Source organism: Citrus sinensis, chromosome 5, assembly GCF_022201045.2.
Source record: "Citrus sinensis cultivar Valencia sweet orange chromosome 5, DVS_A1.0, whole genome shotgun sequence".
In the NCBI taxonomy this organism is placed as follows: Eukaryota; Viridiplantae; Streptophyta; class Magnoliopsida; order Sapindales; family Rutaceae; genus Citrus; species Citrus sinensis.
This window is the reverse complement of record NC_068560.1, coordinates 30,196,844-30,216,338: the sequence shown is the minus strand read 5'-3', so window position 1 is coordinate 30,216,338 and position 19,495 is coordinate 30,196,844. Positions and strand designations below refer to the sequence as shown.

Here is a 19,495-nt window from a genome sequence, read left to right as displayed (position 1 = left end):
ATTTATATTTTATCAAATTTATGAATATTTTTAAAAAAATTCAACTACGGTATAACAATAATACCATACTACCGTTACACCATAATTTTCTCCCTTTAAAAAGGATACTCCAAGGATTTTAGTGGGGGGTGTCAAAAGGTCCGCACTTCTTCTTCTGGGCTTTTCCACATGTTGCGGTCCAATAAAACGCTTTGGAAACGTACCGACAAACTCTTAAAGTCATATGCAAGTGCAACTGATGAGCTTGACAGCTAATGGCTGCTCGTTCATTTTTGTGCGTGAAATTGAATCTGTAGGACCAACCAGTTGGGGTTAATTTTAGGGTTAATTTTGTCCTGCCTCCAAATGTTTCAACATTTTTTACCACGCACTTATATGTTTCAAAAATACTCACTTCACATCCAATTTCGTTATTTTGACCGTTTATTCTAACGGTCAAAGGGTAAATTTAGAAATTCATATCCTAAATATTATTTGATGATGATAAATTAAATTTATTTGATAATTTAATTGATGGAATTATTATTAATTACCTTTAAATAAAATTTTTTAATGTAAACATTAATTATTAAATTAACATTTTATCTCATTTTATTTTTCTCTAATTCAAGATAAGGGGTATTTCGCATATTTACTTAAATTTCAAATAGCTCCGTTAAACATAACGGTCAAATTAACGAAATTGGGTGTGGAGTGAGTATTTTCGAAACATATAGGTGCATGACGAAAAATGTTAAAACATTTGGGGGCAGAACAAAATTAACCCTTAATTTTATTATTTTTTGAAAGGGCCGTGCTTTGAATAATAATAACTCACTCTTCTCGCGCCCATTATCCTCAGTCCTCACGCCATGCGTCACATTAGTAACACCTTTTGCTTGCCCGCAACAAATCAAAAACGTCGAAAATTGCCACATCAGTACTCACAAATTCACTTTAAAAATGAAAAGAAATCTGACGCATGAGATCTCATGAAATATATGTAATACAAAAAAAAAATCCTTAAAATGTAAATTAAACAAAAGGTCACCGTTGACTAATAGATCGTTCCTGAATCTTTGAATACAATCAGAAACAACCGGAAGTATCGAAACTTTCTACATCCTTCAAAGCATGTTACCACAATTTGCAGTCACACATCACAAGTCCATATTAGTCAGTCTATAACTGCGTCACGGCACCCGATTTCTCGCACATCCTAAAAATCAGCGAACCAGCCAACCCTACTTCCTCGTGCCATTTGTTTTTGCCCGCTTTACTCGCGGCTCTCCTTCACCCAACCAACTGGCCCCTCAAATCTCCTCTGACAAACAATCAACGGCCTTGAATTGTCCACGTAGTAGACACACAACTGATTTAGTTGTGCCCCTTCACACGTTCACCGAATATTCCATACCACCCAATATGAATAATTCTCCTCGCTCGTAACCTCGCCGCCTGTGATCTCCTCATTTTTAAGCCTCCCTATTTTTTTTTCACCTCAACTTTCGTTTTAGCTGATTCCGTTCTATTCTATAAAGATTTTAATGGCTTTATCCTCCTCCGATTCACTTTCATTGTTGTTGTTGATTTTGTATTCCTCCGTCATTTCAATAAATTTAGGTTCTGTTTTGTTTTCGGATTCTTTTCATTCTCAGTTTCTCAGTCAACGTTTTAACTTTTTCTGACAACCAAAAAAAAAAAAAATATCCATCCATCGAAGGACTGAGCAGCCGCCACCGATGGGAAAGCGTGAGTTCTCTCTCGTCTTATTTTGTCTTTTTGATTGAAATTTATTTGCTAATTTAATTCCTACGTTTTATTAATTAGGGTTCTTCGTACAAGATTTCTTAATTTGTGCTGTTATTTAATTTAATTTAACAATTTGTAATCGATTAATGAATTAATTGAGCTGAATAATTTAATTCAATGGCGCAGGTAGTTCGCAGCGTAAAAATGCGGCGATGTTAGATAGCGACGATGATAATAGTAGTGTTAGTTCGACGTCGACGATGAGGTCCGATCGTATGTCGGTGTCCGGTACTGAAGAAGTCCAGCTTGAGAAAGACACTTTGTTGGACGAAGCCTTAGATGCTTTGTATGAGAAAAGGTGCATATTTCTTTCTCTTAATTTTGCAGATATTATTAGGTAAAATTGAGATACGCTGTGCTATGCTATGCTTTGTTTTTACTTTAATGTTGATTGGATATAGGGGATCCACAAGAGAGAAAGCTTTGTCATCAATTATTGAGGCCTTCAATAACACCCTGCAGCATCAATTTGTTGAAAAGAAGTAAGTTTTGCAATCTTATTAGAATTTGATATGAATGTTATTTTATAAAATCCGATTCGAAATTCAATGCCGTTTTATTTCTTTTCAATTATTATATTCAGTTTATAAATTCTGGTACATCAATGTTGGTTTAGATTCTCACGCATATTTTGTTGTGTTCTGCGTAGATTTGCTACTTTACTCCACCAATGTCTGAGTTCAATCAAACGAGGATCTAGTAGAGAGATAGCTTTAGCATCCCATGCCATTGGTTAGCTTTTAAGCCTTCTTGATATTTTTGCTTAATCCAAGTTGCTTTTATGTAACAACTTATCTTTCTTCAGGCCTGTTGGCTTTGACTGTTGGTTATGGGGAGAATTCTCGTGAAATTTTGGAAGAATCAGTAGCCCCTATTTCCCAGGCACTAAAATCAGGGTTTGACTCCTCAAAGATAGCATCGGTATGTATCATGTTGACATCTCAGTAGGTCTAGATTCAACTGCTTGCTAATAGCAAGGCTTTTTTATGAATTTCACATGCTACTTTTATGCATGGTAATTCTCACCCCATATTTATTCAAAATGTGGTTTATGATTTCAGCTGTTGGAGTGTTTGGCTGTCATTACCTTTGTTGGTGGAAATGATCCAGAGGAAACAGAAAGAACAATGCAAATTATGTGGCAAATTGTTCATCCAAAGCTGGGTTCCAACGTATGTTTCGTTGCTTGGTTTCTTACGTTTGATATGGTACCGTTGTTTGCAGTTCATTTTTTGATGATTGTGGGCTTATGGGAAACTATTAATCATGTTGTTCCATTATAGGTAGTTGCGGCCAGACCTTCAGCACCTATTATAACAGCGATGGTGTCTGCTTGGTCATTTCTTCTCACAACAATGGACGGATGTTCACTTGATTCCAAAAAGTGGCAGCAGTAAGTAACCCTTTGTTCTTCTCTGCCTCTTTGCTCTATCAATTGATGCATGGTTTTATATTAATGTCTTTAAGTTGGTACTAGAACTTTGTCTGATATTGAACTTGAAGAGGCAGATAGATATTATTAGGTTCTGGAGCCAGAATTTGGTGCTGGAATGTTTGGACAAAGAAAAGCAAACTTATATTTTGAAAAATCATGCAGGTCCATTTCATATTTTTCTACTCTGCTAGACAAGGATGACCGATCCATACGCATTGCTGCTGGCGAAGCATTGGCACTAATTCTTGAGACAGGAAGTCTAGAGAAGTTCTCTTCTGAAGCTAAGGGCTCTAATGATGGTTCTCGGGAAGAATATATACATTTACAAGGATTGAAGGGAAAAATCCTGAATCAGGTCAGAAACCTTTCTGTGGAAGCAGGTGGTAAAGGTTCTGCAAAGAAAGATCTTACCAGCCAGCGGAACTTGTTTAAGGATATTTTGGAGTTCCTTGAGGTATCATCTTATTTTTTATTGTGATTTCTCTCTTGGATATCAAGCTAGTATGAAATTCCGATTGCCTCTGGACCTCTTCTTAGTGATTCCACTTTCTTGTTTAGTATGGTTATTGTCCTGAAACCTCAACAAAGATTGGTGGCGAATCCCTTAAGACTTCAAATTGGTCTCAACTGATACAGGTTTTTCTTCCGGCTTTACTCTTGATCATAGCCTCCTTTTTTTTTTCTCTCCCTTCTCCCCCCTCCCTTTCCCCTTTTCATGCAGTGTTTTATGAATCTTAGCAACGTTTGAGGTCTTGCTAACAATTATTTTATAACAGCTGAACTTTCTGAAGCACTTTCTTGGTGGAGGGTTTGTGAAGCACATGCAGGTGAGTTATCTTCTTTATGGGTTCACTTTCAAAACTCCACTCCCATTAGCAATGATAAATGCTTCATTTTGGCTATCGCTAATATCATCAAAATTTATTTCTGTTTGATCCAACAGGAAAATGAATTCCTGCATGATGTCTTTGGATTCACTCCTAAAAGAAAGTATCTTTCAGTTGCTGAACATCATGTATCTAGTACAGACAAGGTATGTTTATACTTCTTCCCTAATATGCCTTGTTCAGATTTCATCTCTCTGATTTATGTTATAGCTGTTCTGTCTCAAGGTCAATTTTTTTTTTTTAAATTATCTATTAGTTGCATACCGAGCTGAATCAACTTAAAAATTTCATAATATTCTTTTTCTTTTTCTTCCCTCCAAACTACTAGCAACTCAGCTGGAATGTATGGTAGTTGGCCTCTTTAGGCAGTTGACTACATTATAATGGAAAATTGGTCAGGGTTTAGACTCTTATATCTCTTAAGCTTGCAGATAATTTGATAGATAACTGTATGAATAATGGACTAGGCAAGATTGGAAGCTTCTTACACACCTCATCTTGATTATCACACTTTACAAATTATCTGTGATGGTATTGGTGTAAGAGATATATTTATGCTTTGCTTGTGCTCATGGATGAGAATATGAAGCATGAGCTTGTCTAAAATATTGGAATTTGCTTGCTGTTAATATTTTTGGTTATAGCTATTGCCCAAGCTGAAAGAGATTTGATAAAAGTTTGAATAGGTCTTAAATATCTGAGTTTGAGCTATCCAAATATGAGATTCTTGATCTGATTTATAACGAGTACATAATTTTGTGCTCCGGAAGCTGGTAAACTAGTTCCTAGAATCAGTGCTTTTCAGTTTGATATTTGATCTATAAAATTAGATGGTCTACTTAGGAGAGGATCTGGATTACGTACTCATGTGTTATTGACTGCTCTGCGGTTTTGGTTTTCCTTGGCATTCCTACTTTGATGTTCTTTAGTTTGCTGCTGATACTTCTGTGTCTATAATGATATTATAAATATCTGCTTGACAGAGGATGTACAAGTCGCCAAACTCAGTGGTCAACAAAGCTAGGACTCAGAAGCTCAATAAGCAGCGGATGCTGTCTGAGGTAGGAATTTTCCCAAGTTGTTTAGATGTTTGCTTTCTCGTTCCTTACAGGTGGATTTGCCCTATAATTAAAACATTTACCAGAATCATCCAGTAATAATTGGCTTATTTTAGATGCACTAGATGAGCTACTGTGCATTTAAAAGAGAGTTCCATGATTAGGGGGCTCTTGTCCTTGAGCTAGTTGGTGGGTTAATTTGTCTTACTGAAGTAATGTAGTGAATGTTGAACAAGATATGATTCCAGAGTATTTGAATCAGTGTTAAAACTGAGTTTCTCAAGTATTTGCAGAAGTAAAAGCCATCAAAGGGTGGTTGGTAGCAGTGAAATATGTTGGTGTTGCTTGAAATGTTATACTATTTCTTTATCATTATCTGGACTGTCTGAAACTGAAATTTCTGTGTGATTTTTCAGGGTAGGAATGTGGGGCACTATGCTGTCAATGTGGACGATGATGAAGTTTAAGGGCGTTTCCTATCAACACACTATCATTTGCTGGAATTATGGACATTGCAGGCTTCATTTTTAATCCCGAATTGAATAAATGGATGGAATGTTTTTGGTGGGGTCGGTGGTGGTTTTTGATCAAAAACTTGTAGATGTGCATTATGTATACATTGGTAGTTCCCATTGTTGCTGATTGAAGCAATAAATGATTTAATTACATCATTAAAACCATGCGCTAGCCAAAATCTGGCTTTGCGGAAAATTAGAATTCCCAAAGATATCTTTCGGTTGTTACAGAAATTCTCCTTACCTTTATCTTTGTTTTTCGCACAGCTGTCCCAGGATAAAATTTTGCAGGAATGCATGAAAATTCCAGTACCACATAGTCCGCGATTTTTTTCCCTGTTGAGTCGATGTCTTCTTATGACGATAACGATGTTCTACGTACTGAGCCTTGGAAGGCTTTTGCATCTTTTCGAACAGGTGCAGAAGAACATATCATGATACCGATGAGTTAACTCCAGTGTTGATTGGCACATTCTGTTTCTCTTAAATTCAGTTCTGAGAAAATGTCCCTGGTTTCTGGCGAATCTGATCAGAACTAATGCTCTGGTTGGGTTCCAACGTGTCCTTGCGATAATTGCCAACTCTCCAGGTATCGCGAGGTACGTGATCAAATCAAATTGGATAACGGGATTTCATTTCCTAGTTGCCCGATATCCCTGTATACAATGGCCTATTGGTCAGGGCAAAAGAAACCAACCTTCCATGTATAAAACGGACAATAAAGGGCTCTCAAAAACTATTTATGTATTGACAACCTCATCCGTGACTTGATCTGGATACTTGTGTGTACAAGGGGAGAAAAAAATTATGTTTAGAAGAAGAAGAAAACTGGTGTATCTAATCCTTTTTACTTCATGGTCCAGTCAATCCAGAAAAGTGTTTACCGGCAGCCCGATCCTTCCTGTAATGATTTCTTCCTCCTCCCCTCCTTCCCCTGCCCCTATAATTTCCGACATTTCCTTGCCCTCCCATCTCAGTACCTTCAGATTTGTTTTCTTGTTCATCACGAGAGCCCGTTCTTCCTCCTCTCCTACCCCCACGGAACCCACCCCTAGCATTTCTCATATTCCCTCTCCCGTCCACCTCAGGGACATCAGACTGCTCCAGCTCCTGCTCCTGATACTCCATTAGCTTTTTAACTGCTCCTAGAGGACGATTGCCGCCACGCCCTAGGCCATATATTAAATCTTCTTGAGCTTGAGTGATTAATGATGCTTCCTCAGCATTTGCAACTGCAACTGAACCTGCAACCTTGTAACTGTAATTCTTCCCATCCTTAACATAGTACTGGGGCTTTTTCCTGGAACCCCATTTTGCACTAGGAGCTCTCTGAGCAGTCTCTTCATTATCTGACCTCCGTGAGTTGCCCAAATTTGACTTGATTCTGTCACCCAACATCTCATTTTCCTCCAATCCTGACTCCACAACAGTCTGACCTAGATCATCAAAAGAGTCATCATACTCATCTTCATATTCATACTGAGAAATAAAAGCACTGATCTTCTCATTATCCTCTTCATCCCTGGCATCAAGGGTATTAGGATCAGCCAAGTCAGTTTTAGACTTCCTAAGGTACCTCCCAACCGTAGATGTAGATGTCGCGGGGATTTTAATTTGTTGCTCTGCAACAACATTGATATGGCTAGCAGGTTCAAGTAGTTTTCCTTTCCCTTTGTCATTCTTGCTTAGGGTTGAAGCAGACTTAGGTACTGGCATTGACTCTAAAGAAGTGTCCAGCGACTGCAGATCTTCATGGAGTGTGTTCTCAAGGATCCTCTGAATCACATCTTCTGGATTGTGGTTATAAACTTCCAGACATGCAGCCAGAAACCCTTTACCATAATCAGGAAAAAGGTCCTTTATTTGACTGATTTTAGATTCCACAATTGCAGCATCTTCATCCAGTTGTACCTTGCTGCTGGTCACTGGAGGTGGCACAGGGGGTCGCTTCTTCGCAAAGGCTTTCGAAGACATCATGATCCCAGACAAATATTGAAATTGTTCATCATCCATGACCACCCATCCTGCACCAAGGAAGTTCATCATAAACTTATTTAAACAATATTAGAGAACGACTGAAATTAAGATCATGCACAAAAGGTGATGCAAGATAGTTACCAAACATCCAAACTTATGGAGGGTTCCTTATTTGCATTTGTAATAAAAAGATTTGGGTTTGAGATTTAAATAAAGTTCCAAAAATAAAAATTCTCAGATAGTAGGAACTGGAAGAATTTTAAAGTAACCAAGAATAGTTTGCCTTAGACTATACTGGTTCTTTGTTGTGTAAAAGACCTATGATTTTGCTTTCATCTTCCAATAAGGTAAAATGTTCTCCACCCACTATTCAATGGTTATGGATAAGTTCAATACCCAGTTCTGATAGATAGGTGTGGGCATGGGCACGAGCATGGTTCGGTTAGGTTTTTCTGCCGAACTGAGCTGAACCGAATGGTTATTTTTAAAAATTATGAACCAAACCAAACCAAAATGAGTTCAGTTTGGTTTTATTTTCTTTAGGGCAACGGGTTTTGTGCCCACTCCTACTGATAGCTTTTACGGCCTCTGATTTTAAAATTTGACATGCTTAATGCTTGTAACAACTAAATAACAAGAGAGTAAAGCATAAAGAATGTAGTTAGTCAAAGTAGCACCTACCAGTTTCCTGTAGATTCTCAAGTCTACTAATTAGATTGTAATTCTTTTCAACACTTGCGAGAAATGCGTCTTTGTTTTGGTCCTGAACATGTAGTGAAACTCCATTGATCTCCCTAACAGTTTGAACCAAAATATCTGCCCTAATGAAGGGGTCCTCAACTTTGGCTGGAAACATTTTTGTAGCGGCTGGAAGCGGGAGGCTATCTTCAAACACTCCATCAGATAGGTAGCAAATATCTAACAATCTCCAACCAAATTTGACTATTCTCATTGATAACATCTTCAAACTCATAGCAATTTTGGATATCATTTCATCTTCTCCAGCTGTAAAAATGATACGGAAACCCCGCTGAAAAGATGGAAGTAATGAATCATGCAATTGCGCAAGGGTGGTGAGCAGTTCCTCATTTCCATAACTGCATTGATAGAAATTTGAGATGAGATTAAATCAATACTTCCAAGAAATTTGTGAAGAAAAAGGCATCGTGACAGTTCTGTCATTCCAAACAAATATGCAGCCAAACCAAGTTTTTATTTTATTTCATTTTTTTTTCTTTTTAAATATATACATGTTCCAATGTGACTCAGCATTCTTCCAGTTTTGAGCTCTTGACTTAATCGTAAGTCCACCGCATTAAAGACTCAAAACCCCTGGAACTCCAAGTTAAACATACCAAGGGTTCATAATTGAGGGGGGAAAAATTTTCAAATTAACATAGATTCAGAATTTACTAATTGAAAAGGTACCTTGTTTCAATGGGGCTTGAGAAGAACACAGCTGCTGGTTTGTACGCAGTAACAAAAGCATCCATAGATACAATTGCATCATTTATAAAGTCCATCACCTGAATAAGTAAAGCAATAGTCCATAGTAAAGTTCATGCATCCAGCTTACAGACTTGGTTTATTACTAATGTTTAATTTCAATGCTCCACGTGTTGTACAGTGATTCAACATCAAGAAAGACAAATGTTTTACCAGGTTAAATAATCAGATGAGTTCAAATTTTAACAGATAGCATTAATTGTTTCAGAAACACAAACACAACACCCTCTGAGACTAAGGAAGCGGTGGAAAGATTGAAGCCACTGTGGCTATAAATATCAACATAGAAATTACTAAATGATTCCTATTGCAATGAAAACTAACTCGCCTCTAAAAAATCAAGATGAAGCCGACTCGATCCACAGTCTTCACTGCTTCCAGAGGAAAATAAGGCCTGCTCACAAAGCCACAATTAGTGCAAGTAACCTCTTTCACCAAACTTGAACAATCAGAAAATCAGCGAAAACAAGAATGCATGATCATATATAAACATAAAAGCATTTTTAGCATAATAAATATTGCGTATTATTAAGAGAATTATTGGCCCGATAGGTTTATAAAGTTTAACAAGATGAACCAGAAATGACTAATAGCGACCCAATGTGAGGCCTAATTTTCATTTTTATTTTTTTAATATGAAAACTATGAGTATTTATATTAATAATAATGGACTTTACATTATCAATCCCCAAAAGTCTGATTTAACTCCAACGAGACTGCCCAACCCAAAGCAAAAATGAGCAGGATACACTGTAAATCCCTCAAACTCCCCCCCAATTAAGATGAATGAAGAAAAATGTTCATGGCCAGAGTTGCTTAAACTACAGAAAAATAGGGAGAGGATGGGTTCAATAAGTATCCATCAGATAGGATGTGTGTGTAATGAAATTATTATTTCACACATCTACCTTCAGAACTTATGGATTCAAAGGAAAAAAAAGAGTTTGTGTTGATCAACAAGTGCCTGAAGGTATAGATACAAGTTATATGAGGAACTAACAAGACATCAACTAAATCTCCACATCAGCAGAAAAGTTCCCGAAGGAACGGGGAATAATCTTTAACATATGTGGAAGATTAAAATAATACCTCCAAAGATTTACTGCATCGTTGCTGCATTGTGTGGACAATACCCAGAAAATGAGACAATACTCGAGACAAACTATCACGAATTCTTGGCTGGGCTTTCAGAGCATTCTCAACCTGAAAAACAAAAGCACATGGATAAGAAACTGACAAGAAGAACTACTAGCTTAGTAATAGACCAATTTTTGTGGGAAAAAAATGCTTACCAGCAATCTGGTCAGATCATCATTTTCATGACCATATATAGCACATAAGTCCAAAAGCTTAGGCAAGTCAAGCAACTTCTTTTCCTGCAAAAAGACTACATGCAGCATTAGTGAACAAAGTGTATTGGAGGAAAAAATCAAAACCAAAATAATATATCATCCTAATTCCAAAAGAAAGCAGAGTAACTTAGCAAACAAATACCATTACCATGAAATAACTTTCACACACAGTAATTAGGCAAAAAATTACACAAAGCCAATGAAAATATCTTGAAAGATTGATCCATTTAGTAAGCATCTTTACAACATTTATCAAATCCATTCAAATTCAAACTACATAAAATAAACTGAGAGAGGCACACTAAAATCTGCAAGGGAAACCCCTAACCCACCTGCATGGTCTTTTGAACTAAGGCTATCAGCAGTACGAGCACCAGGATCCCTGTTGGAAGATCTGCATTGCGTATTTGCACACCCAAAAAGAATGACCAATAAGTAAACGATCCAAAATTGAAAATCAAATGGGGTGTTGGCATAACTAATAACTGAGACTTACATTCGATAAAATAGCATAAAAACACGGCGGCTTAGTTCTACCTCCCCTACAATGACTCCTGCAACTACTCCCTTGGCTCCTCGATATGGAAAATCATACCATCTGCTCCTATACTTTAGGAAACTATCCAAAAAATCATGCAAAGACGCGTCACTAGCCACTACACATATCAAACACGCAACAAAAGCAGTCAGAATATTGATCTATTGAAAGTGGAAAGACTATTAAGGGTTTCAATGCAAAATAAATAAATAAATAAAACCTTGTCGCCAGAAATCTCTAGGGTTTAATTTGAGCAACCTGGACAACTCTCTGTTCAAAAGATCCACAACTCTCTGGGACTCGACGGGATCGAGACCTCCTTCGTCGGCGCCCAGCCCAGCAGCGACGGCTTCATCATGGGGCAAGTAATTTACGAAATTACCACTAGGAGATGGGGCCGCTGCTCTGCTCGATGACGTGGAGCTGCTGCCGGATGCAGCTGCGACGTTGGATGATTGTTCTCTAAGGGAATTAGAGAGCGTCGTGGTGGCGGAGGCCATGTTATGGTTTTTTGGGATGAATTTTTTATTGTTTTTGGGGATATACTCCTGTTTGTTGTTCTGACAATAGCGCTGCGACTGCGACATGATGTTCGATTACTATCAATTATCAAACCCCTTGTCAATTATACGCATACAATTAAGAAACAGAGAGCCCTTGAGATCTTGAGTTTGAGAACAGGAATTTTTTTCCTAGTGAACGACTTCCTGTGGCCCCTGTGCAAAGAAACTGAAGAGTTGTCTTTCGGGCCAAGAGGCCCTTCTATTTAAGAATAAACTTAATTATTTTTAAGACAAGAAATTAAAAAAAAATGAACACAATAATAATATTGGATATTTTGAATTTTCGTTCACACTCTAGTTTATATTTTTCAAGGAATAAATAAAAATTAAGGGTGGTTAATTACTTTAAGTTTGTTATAAATTGAGGTGTAATTACAACTTAAATTTCGTTTTACTTAATTCTATCATACGGTTCTATCATTGGAGCAATAGTATTTCTATAAACAAAATCAAATGTCGGGAGTCGAGACTTCCAAACAAACTCCGTTCTGACTGTTAAAATCAAAATATTGCAGCAGCATAGCATTGTTTACGAAAATTAACAAGAAATCGTTGCACATTAACCCGGCCACTTCCGAATTACACTTGCACGCTCACCATTACAAAACCTTCAAATCAACGGTAAAGATTAAAGAACAATCATTTGTCTTCGAAATATGAAAGAACTGATCTCGGTAAAAGATCCTACAAATTAACTACAAAACTGGACATGAAATGAAACTCTCCCTTCTGATCTCTGATAGAGCTTCCACATCATGCACTTGATATCATCCCATCGAACAGAATGAGCACTCTCTCCCTAAGCTTCTTTCCCATCATATACTATGAGCATCATACCCATTCAAAGTTTGTTTCTTTAGGCAAAACCAAAGCAACGAGACAGTCAGATGAATTAGGTGCAATTGAAAGCATAGAGCATATGTCCTGTGAGTATGGCAGTATGAACATAAGCCTTGCCCAAATAGATTTCACAGCTGGGATCTTAATTACTCCTGCACATTCTCTCTGCTTCAAGTATGATACAAAATCCTGAAACTGCAAACAAATGAGCTAATTAATCACTACATGCCTTATTAGAATGTTAATGACAGATATCTCATCACCTGGTTTAGGATTCAACCACTAAGCCGAGATTATGGGCACAACTGAATAATTAAAAGGCTAGGTTGGATAACATGTCTAAGCTTTTTTTTTTTTTTTTTTCCCCACAGTGATGGATCTCTTAAACAAGCTTCACGTTCAGCATAAATAAAAGTCAGTATATGATTTCCAAAAAGCTTTTCTCTCCCTCTCTAGGGTGGTGCAAGTAACAACTGTGTAGAGAAACAAAGTTTATACTTAGTCGAACTGGCTGTGATATGTTTAGCCAAGATTCCAAGAGGCAGGGTTGCAGCTGTGCAGGCATTCAATATTTGCATAATAAACTATGTCAAAAAAGTAAATGAATGAGAAAACTTACGCCTTTATGGTCTCCTGGAGAGGAGGGGACCAGCCGGCAAACCTCTCTCTGCAACAAACGTCAAAAAACATTTATCAATTGTAATAATGCCAGTGAACTTCATCAAACTGTTTCACACCAAAAAAACAACCTAGCAGAAATCAGTTACTGAATTAGCTTAAAAAAATAAAGAAAAAGTGTGCCCTCCAAAATATATTTGACCAGATTTCAGGGTCCAACCAATCACTCGGTTATCAAATCACTTTCCTATGCATGAAAAGAAAATGTTTACTTTTACTTGACAACACGATCATTACCAAGCACCAAAACATGACAGAGAAAGAAAGAGATATGATGGTGAGGAGTGGGGGAGAGTGGTAGTTCACATAGAAATTCGCATAAACTCACTTTATTTGGTGGGGTACTAGTAAATGTTGATTTGACATGCCGAAAATCTGTTCGTTTGGTCATATCTAATTTAGCAGGCCATCTGCATCAAATATTATCCAGAGAAAGAATTATTAGAAATTAGTTTTTATTTTGAGAAAGGTACAATCAAATACAAAAGAAAATATCAGGACAAGTTCTTACTCTGCAGGTTCTGAAATGTCATGTGTGTACTTGCAAATATCAGACTCCTCTCTCTGAGCATAAATTGTGCAGTAGTGAACACCACTTTTGCATAATGCTCCCTGCCACTGATACTGCAGCAACTGTCCAGATCTTTCCACTTGCATTGGTTCCACAACAGGAGGAGGCGGAGGTGGAGGAGGAGAATTAGGTGGAGGAGGAACCAGAGGGGGCTGTGATTGAGGCAAAGGTGGCGGAGATGGAGGCAGTGGAGGTAGCTCTGCAGGCTGAGGTGGAAGAGATGATAAATGCGGTGGTGCAACAGGATGAGAAAACATTTGGTCATAATTCTGCATTGGAGCTCCTTGTATTTGTGCAAGTGGAGTCACTGAAGGAGGTATGAAAGGAGCTGCAACTGCATTCACATGAAATGTATTAGGCACTACATTGGGTGATATTGGGTTTGAAGGCAACTGATGATTTGAACCTCCTGCATCCCAGGAACTGTTTGGAGGAAGGTAAACAGGATGTAAATATTGAGTTGGCTGGATTGGCTGTGGTGGTGGAATAGGTCCCTGTGTTGCCATAGGTAAGCATGGCATGTTCCCTGAAACAGAATGTATCTCATTTCAAGTCAATTATTTCACACCAAGATAATATGACCACCTAAAATAGAATCAGTCAAATATACAACTTCAACATGAAGTATAGATTAGATTTCTCTAAACGAAGTATCACCTCCTTGTGAAGGATTAACCATTATGCTACTATCATGGCCATCAATTTTTCTAAAGCCAGCTTCGGGCATCTCTGTACGACCTGAAACAGACCAGTTTGACTGAAATGAATGTCCATCCTGTACTGCAGCTCCATGATTCTCAGATATTACTCTGGGTGATGAAAGCTCCATTGAGCTAATTTCAGGTCTAACAGTGAATGATGTAGCATGGTGGAATCCTGGTTGACTGTTCAAAAAAAGGTAAAAATTCATAATCAGGTAGAGATAATAGGTGATAATGTACATACTATTACTCCATCACGGGATACAACTACCTTAAACAATGAAACCTCAATTTGTTCAAATAACATGCTTCTGGTTGACAAAAGGAAGGTAAAGTCATTAGAACAGGAAAAGAATTAAAATGAAATTGAATCAAACATCAAGGATTGTTCTGGGTATTCAGTCATTTGACTACCTGAGGCACTCTTTTACAACTTATCACCAAGCATCAGACTGAAAAGAACATTATCTTTTCCCTTCAAAAAAGTTTTAACTTTCTGGAGCATATTTCAATTATCATCCTAAAAGCCTAAATTATCATTCTGCAGAAGGTTGAAAGTTATTCCAGACACACTAAATGCAAGGTCAAATTCAAAAATAGTGCAGAATAAAGGACAGCATGCAATCACTTAGCCTTGATACCTATTACCTGGACAATATTGACAAGGCAAACAAAATAAGTAACAACTGTGTCTAGATAATGAAATTAACCCAATGCATCCTACAAGGATTGAGAGACTGTAATAAGACCTTGAATGGAAAGGGGCAGTGTGAGGCGATCCAAAACCACCAGCAGAAATGTTGCCTAGATGGTTGCTTTTGATGTCAACGTGGATAGGAGCAGCAGGCACAGACCTTGCACCATCAATTTGGGACATTGCTGCATTAGCCGGTCCAGTATTCGGAGGCAAATAATTACTTCTGCTCTTACGATGCTGTCTAAGATGAGCTATTGCAGTGGTAGCTTCTTCAGGAGTGCGAAATTCCATCAGTAATGCACCTTCACAACTAAGATCAGTGACCATGTACGGACCCTTGTAAACAACTTTATACGATTCATGCAAAATCTCATCCTTGGCCCATTGGTTCGGGATATTGCCAACATAAACATGAAAACAAGAACCGACTGCAACACCGTTTATGACCCCCTTAGTTCCCAGTCCTACATCCATGAACTTTACACGCCATGGAAAATGGTTGCGGATATATTCCCGAGCCCTTATGGCATCAATTATGTTTATATACTCAACTAAGGCAAATCCTTTGATTGGGAAGAAAAAGAAATGTTCCAAGGGACCAAATCCGTCAATCTGAAATCTTATATGAGCTTCAGATGCTTCAGGTCCAAAGGAGCCCAACCATAACTGCTTAGAAGCAGAGAAAATATCCATGGCAGCAGGATCCTCATCAAAATACCAAACAATTTGAGATGTTGTAGAAGCATATGGCACTGGTAAATGATGATTAGGAGACAACAATGCATTGCTTGCACCTTCACTAGAAGATCTTCCAGGAAAATGGTTTCTCCCCTCAAAAGAATTATTCCTAAAGTGTAATGGTGTTCTGGCTGCAGGTGAAAGCATTTGGGGATTGGGTAAGTCTCTGGGCATGGAAGACCTGCCGCATGAGAAATCACCAGGGTCACCAGTATCATATTCCATTGACCTAGTGCATCCGCTATCATGACTAGAGCCTGCATTTGAGTGGAAATCTGTTTCACGAGGACCAACTGAGCCGTGAGGTCTAGGATATTGACCAGAAAATTTGTCAGCAAAACTAACATCACAGGATTCCTCATTAACTCTTGAATTACTCTCGTTACCAGATAGTTCCCTGGAGGTTTCGTGTTGATTAGCAGACCTAGCCACCAAATACTGCTGATTGGCATATTTCGATGGATCAGAATCATCCTCATCACTATCAACTTCACTGCCTTCCTCCTTAGCCACTTCAGAAAATGATTCAAAGATTCTTTTAAGAGCAGATGATAATTCTGGTAAGGCATTAGAAGAGGACAAGTTACATAACTTCTTGTACCTTGAAAACATCCACCTTCTTAATGATGGATTTTTGCCAAGAGCCTGCACAAGACGAGGTAATTGAGAAGAAAGCATAGGTAAGTGGACAGACATACCTCGAAATCAACAGATAAACCAGAAAAATTCACATTGCATTAACTATGGGAAACTAATAAGATATACTCCTTCAGTGCAGTATCGAAAGTAAGAGCAAGTATATAGCACAATATTTATTTGAAATAAGAAGCAGTTATCAAGTATTACCAATCCCAACAAGCAACTCTTCAGAACAGATGTGCCTACATGGTTGTCATCTGATACTAGTTGCTCACTGCTAGCCTCTTTGCCTTTTGTGCTTGTTTCAGGAAATTTAGGCCCATCATCTTTTATAATGAAAGAATGAGTCATATTATCATCGTCAAACCTACTTGTGATCTGACTGAAAAAATATTGTCCTTTATGAATTCCCTCCAGTACAGAAGGGTTGAAGAGCTCAAAACAGGCTGCAAGCAAATTTTTAGGGCTCGAGAAGAAAATCTGGAGTAGACTGAGTAGACGAAACTTAGACAACTTAATTAAAGAAGATTCATCTTCATCTGAAAACTTTTTCTTTAGCCCCAAAAACACTTCATCAGAATCTAACATCTTCGTGATCTCTTTATCAACAGTATGGATAATATCCTTTCCATCAAAGGAAGATATGAAGAAGTCCAGCACATTATGAAAAACAGCAGAGCAAATGCCTCGGATGACAGACGATGTTGGTACCTCTGAAGAAGCAGTGCGACAAATATCACCTAGACCAAAAATGCAAGCTGAAGCAGTCTGAAATGCAACACCGTCTGCATCCTCTCCTCTATTTATCAATGCCACGCTCGAGTTGTGCATATAAATAACAACTTCGGTTGCAGCTTCCAGTGCAGTTGGACAGTACAATGCATATCTTGGAACCAGATCAGCCACTATCCGCTGCACACTTGTACAGCCTGCAAAGTTGGCAGCATTTACAAACATAAGAAATCTCAGCCTGCAAAGATGTTTAAGATGTATAAGTATTAGCATCTTTCTAAAAATGTCAGAACTCCCTTCCAAGTTATATGAGAAATTCTTAATGCAATTTACAAGACTTTTAGTAACAACATTTGAATGTCATGGTCGGTCCAGCTCTATACTAAAGAGGATGGTAAACCATAAAATATTAGCCGGCTCTGTCGAGCAATAAATTGGCTACCTGGCACTTATTCAGGCAAATTAATTCATTTCATGTGATGTAAACAAGTGCCAGTGAGAACCTCAAAAAACACAGCACATTAGCTGTCAACAAAGCTACCACCCAAAAGTCTTGTGCACAGCAGCGGGTCAATCAACATGGCTGCTGCTCACTCCAATAATAAGCCACCTGGCTATAAAGTTTCATTCCTTAGAACTGTATCAATTGCATTCCTATTTCAATAGATTTACAATAAAAGTGGCCATCTTTGCAGTTCTAACCTATATAAAGAAAACGAAGCATAATTTATATTGCCAGTAAATAAACCCTAAGGCAGCTTTGAAGCATTTTGGTTCAGTTCAGTTAGAGTGAGTATATTAATCAAACATCATCATCAACAACAACAACAACAACAACAAATTATTTAAAAGGTTAATGAAGTTCACTGCTTAACCAATTGCGTGGAAATTTAACAAAATAAATAAAAGGACAATCAATTAAACCAGAAAATTAAGGGAAAATGAAAATAAAACCTCTAGAAGCAGTAATGAGGGAGAGATAGGCTTGTTCGAGCTCAGGCAAGCGACGGGCGTCCTTTTGGGCGATACAAGCTTTGAGTCTTCTATAACATTCGTACACGGTCCGAATCTCGTCTTCGTTTCTTCGTCTAGACTGAATTTCATCTTGAGAGAGCGGAGGTGGTGTTTGTGGAGGAACGACGTCGCTTTGAGGCTCTCCTACGGGTTTCGGTGATTCTGGCGGGAGATCGTACAATTTTCTTTTCTTTAGTGGCTGCTCGGCCGTGTCCATGGCTTTTTCTTTTGGGAAGAGATCTCCCTCCCTCACGCGTTCTGGCGGACAGTGTGAGAAGCCAACAGCACTACAACTACTTCGTATGAATCAAAATAACGCATGTGCCACCGTATGGGTCCCACTAACAGAAATGATCGACGCCTAGTCATCGAAAACTTATATTTGTAAAAAGTAAATTCATAGAACTTATATCAATCTCATTAAATTTATTTTTTGGAAGAATAAATTTTGAGATTACTAATCTTGGTTAAAATATTATGAGATGGCTTTGATTAGATGTTTTGTTAAATTGCATCATGTATCAAATATATATCAACGTCATTACATTTATCTTTTACAATAAGTTTTGCGATTACAAATGCTGCTTAAAATATTATGAGATAGCTTGACTAGATGGTTTATTAAATTGCATCATGGCAAACCGCATAAGAAACATAATATCATTTGAACAATTGAGCTCATTTCAAGCTCAAGATATTCTCTGTTAAACTTACTTATATGAACATAAATTTTAAATTTTAAAGTAGAGCTTCAGTGAAATCATGATAGTGCTTCAGTGAAATCATAATACATGTAGAAATAATTTTAAACATAAGTGAATTAGACAATTACTTAACGTCCCATATTTTAGAAAGGTCGCATTTATTATTTTTTTTAATAATACTTCAATTAATAAATTTTTTAACTTAGGCATAGTTGGAAAGCCTAGTCTTTAGACCTGTCTCTAATTAATGACTATTTAACAATTTTTTTTATATAGATTCTATATATGATAACTTCTATGTTAAAGCGTTCTAATGATTAATATTGAAGAACTATTAATTCTCATTATTATTTTTTCAAGACAAAAATTAATTATTAATTATTTTACACTGAAAAATTAATTGTGCTTTTCTCTACAATGAAAATTATTACATTTATTGACTCACTTTTGAAGTGAAAAAAAAAATAGTTTCTTAAAATAATGGTTCTAAAAAAAGTAAAAATGCTATCCTCTTAACTATTTTTTCCTTTGAATTTTTTTTTTAGATCTTGTTAAATTA

At 37.4% G+C, this 19,495-nt stretch overlaps 2 protein-coding genes across 2 annotated transcripts; one reads left to right on the top strand and one right to left on the bottom strand.

Annotated features, from left to right (window-relative positions):
- The first annotated feature begins 1,269 nt into the window (after window positions 1–1,269).
- Window positions 1,270–5,920, top strand: LOC102622942 (uncharacterized). The gene is made up of 13 exons (XM_006472229.4): window positions 1,270–1,731; window positions 1,918–2,089; window positions 2,193–2,273; window positions 2,441–2,523; window positions 2,597–2,712; window positions 2,853–2,963; window positions 3,075–3,184; window positions 3,389–3,680; window positions 3,785–3,862; window positions 4,003–4,053; window positions 4,170–4,259; window positions 5,097–5,174; window positions 5,588–5,920. Exons 1-13 carry the CDS (start codon window positions 1,722–1,724, stop codon window positions 5,636–5,638), a joined length of 1,323 nt encoding a protein of 440 aa, XP_006472292.2. The 5' UTR covers window positions 1,270–1,721; the 3' UTR covers window positions 5,639–5,920.
- Window positions 5,921–6,413: 493 nt separating this feature from the next.
- LOC102623233 (uncharacterized) lies at window positions 6,414–18,515 on the bottom strand. The gene is given in 17 exon segments (XM_052441807.1): window positions 6,414–7,710; window positions 8,345–8,760; window positions 9,092–9,189; window positions 9,498–9,563; window positions 10,259–10,372; window positions 10,462–10,556; window positions 10,854–10,915; window positions 11,018–11,177; window positions 11,280–11,631; window positions 12,415–12,657; window positions 13,082–13,129; window positions 13,469–13,550; window positions 13,652–14,237; window positions 14,369–14,595; window positions 15,162–16,492; window positions 16,694–17,415; window positions 18,173–18,515. Coding segments are annotated over 17 exon segments (6,051 nt in total). The 5' UTR covers window positions 18,450–18,515; the 3' UTR covers window positions 6,414–6,538.
- Between the last annotated feature and the right edge of the window lie 980 nt (window positions 18,516–19,495).

Excerpts from the sequence above, each read along its gene's own strand:
- LOC102622942 (XM_006472229.4), top strand. Across the intron at positions 4,054-4,169 it reads GGTTTGTGAAGCACATGCAG|GAAAATGAATTCCTGCATGA; the intron begins GTGAGTTATCTT and ends TTGATCCAACAG. Across the intron at positions 4,260-5,096 it reads ATGTATCTAGTACAGACAAG|AGGATGTACAAGTCGCCAAA; the intron begins GTATGTTTATAC and ends TCTGCTTGACAG.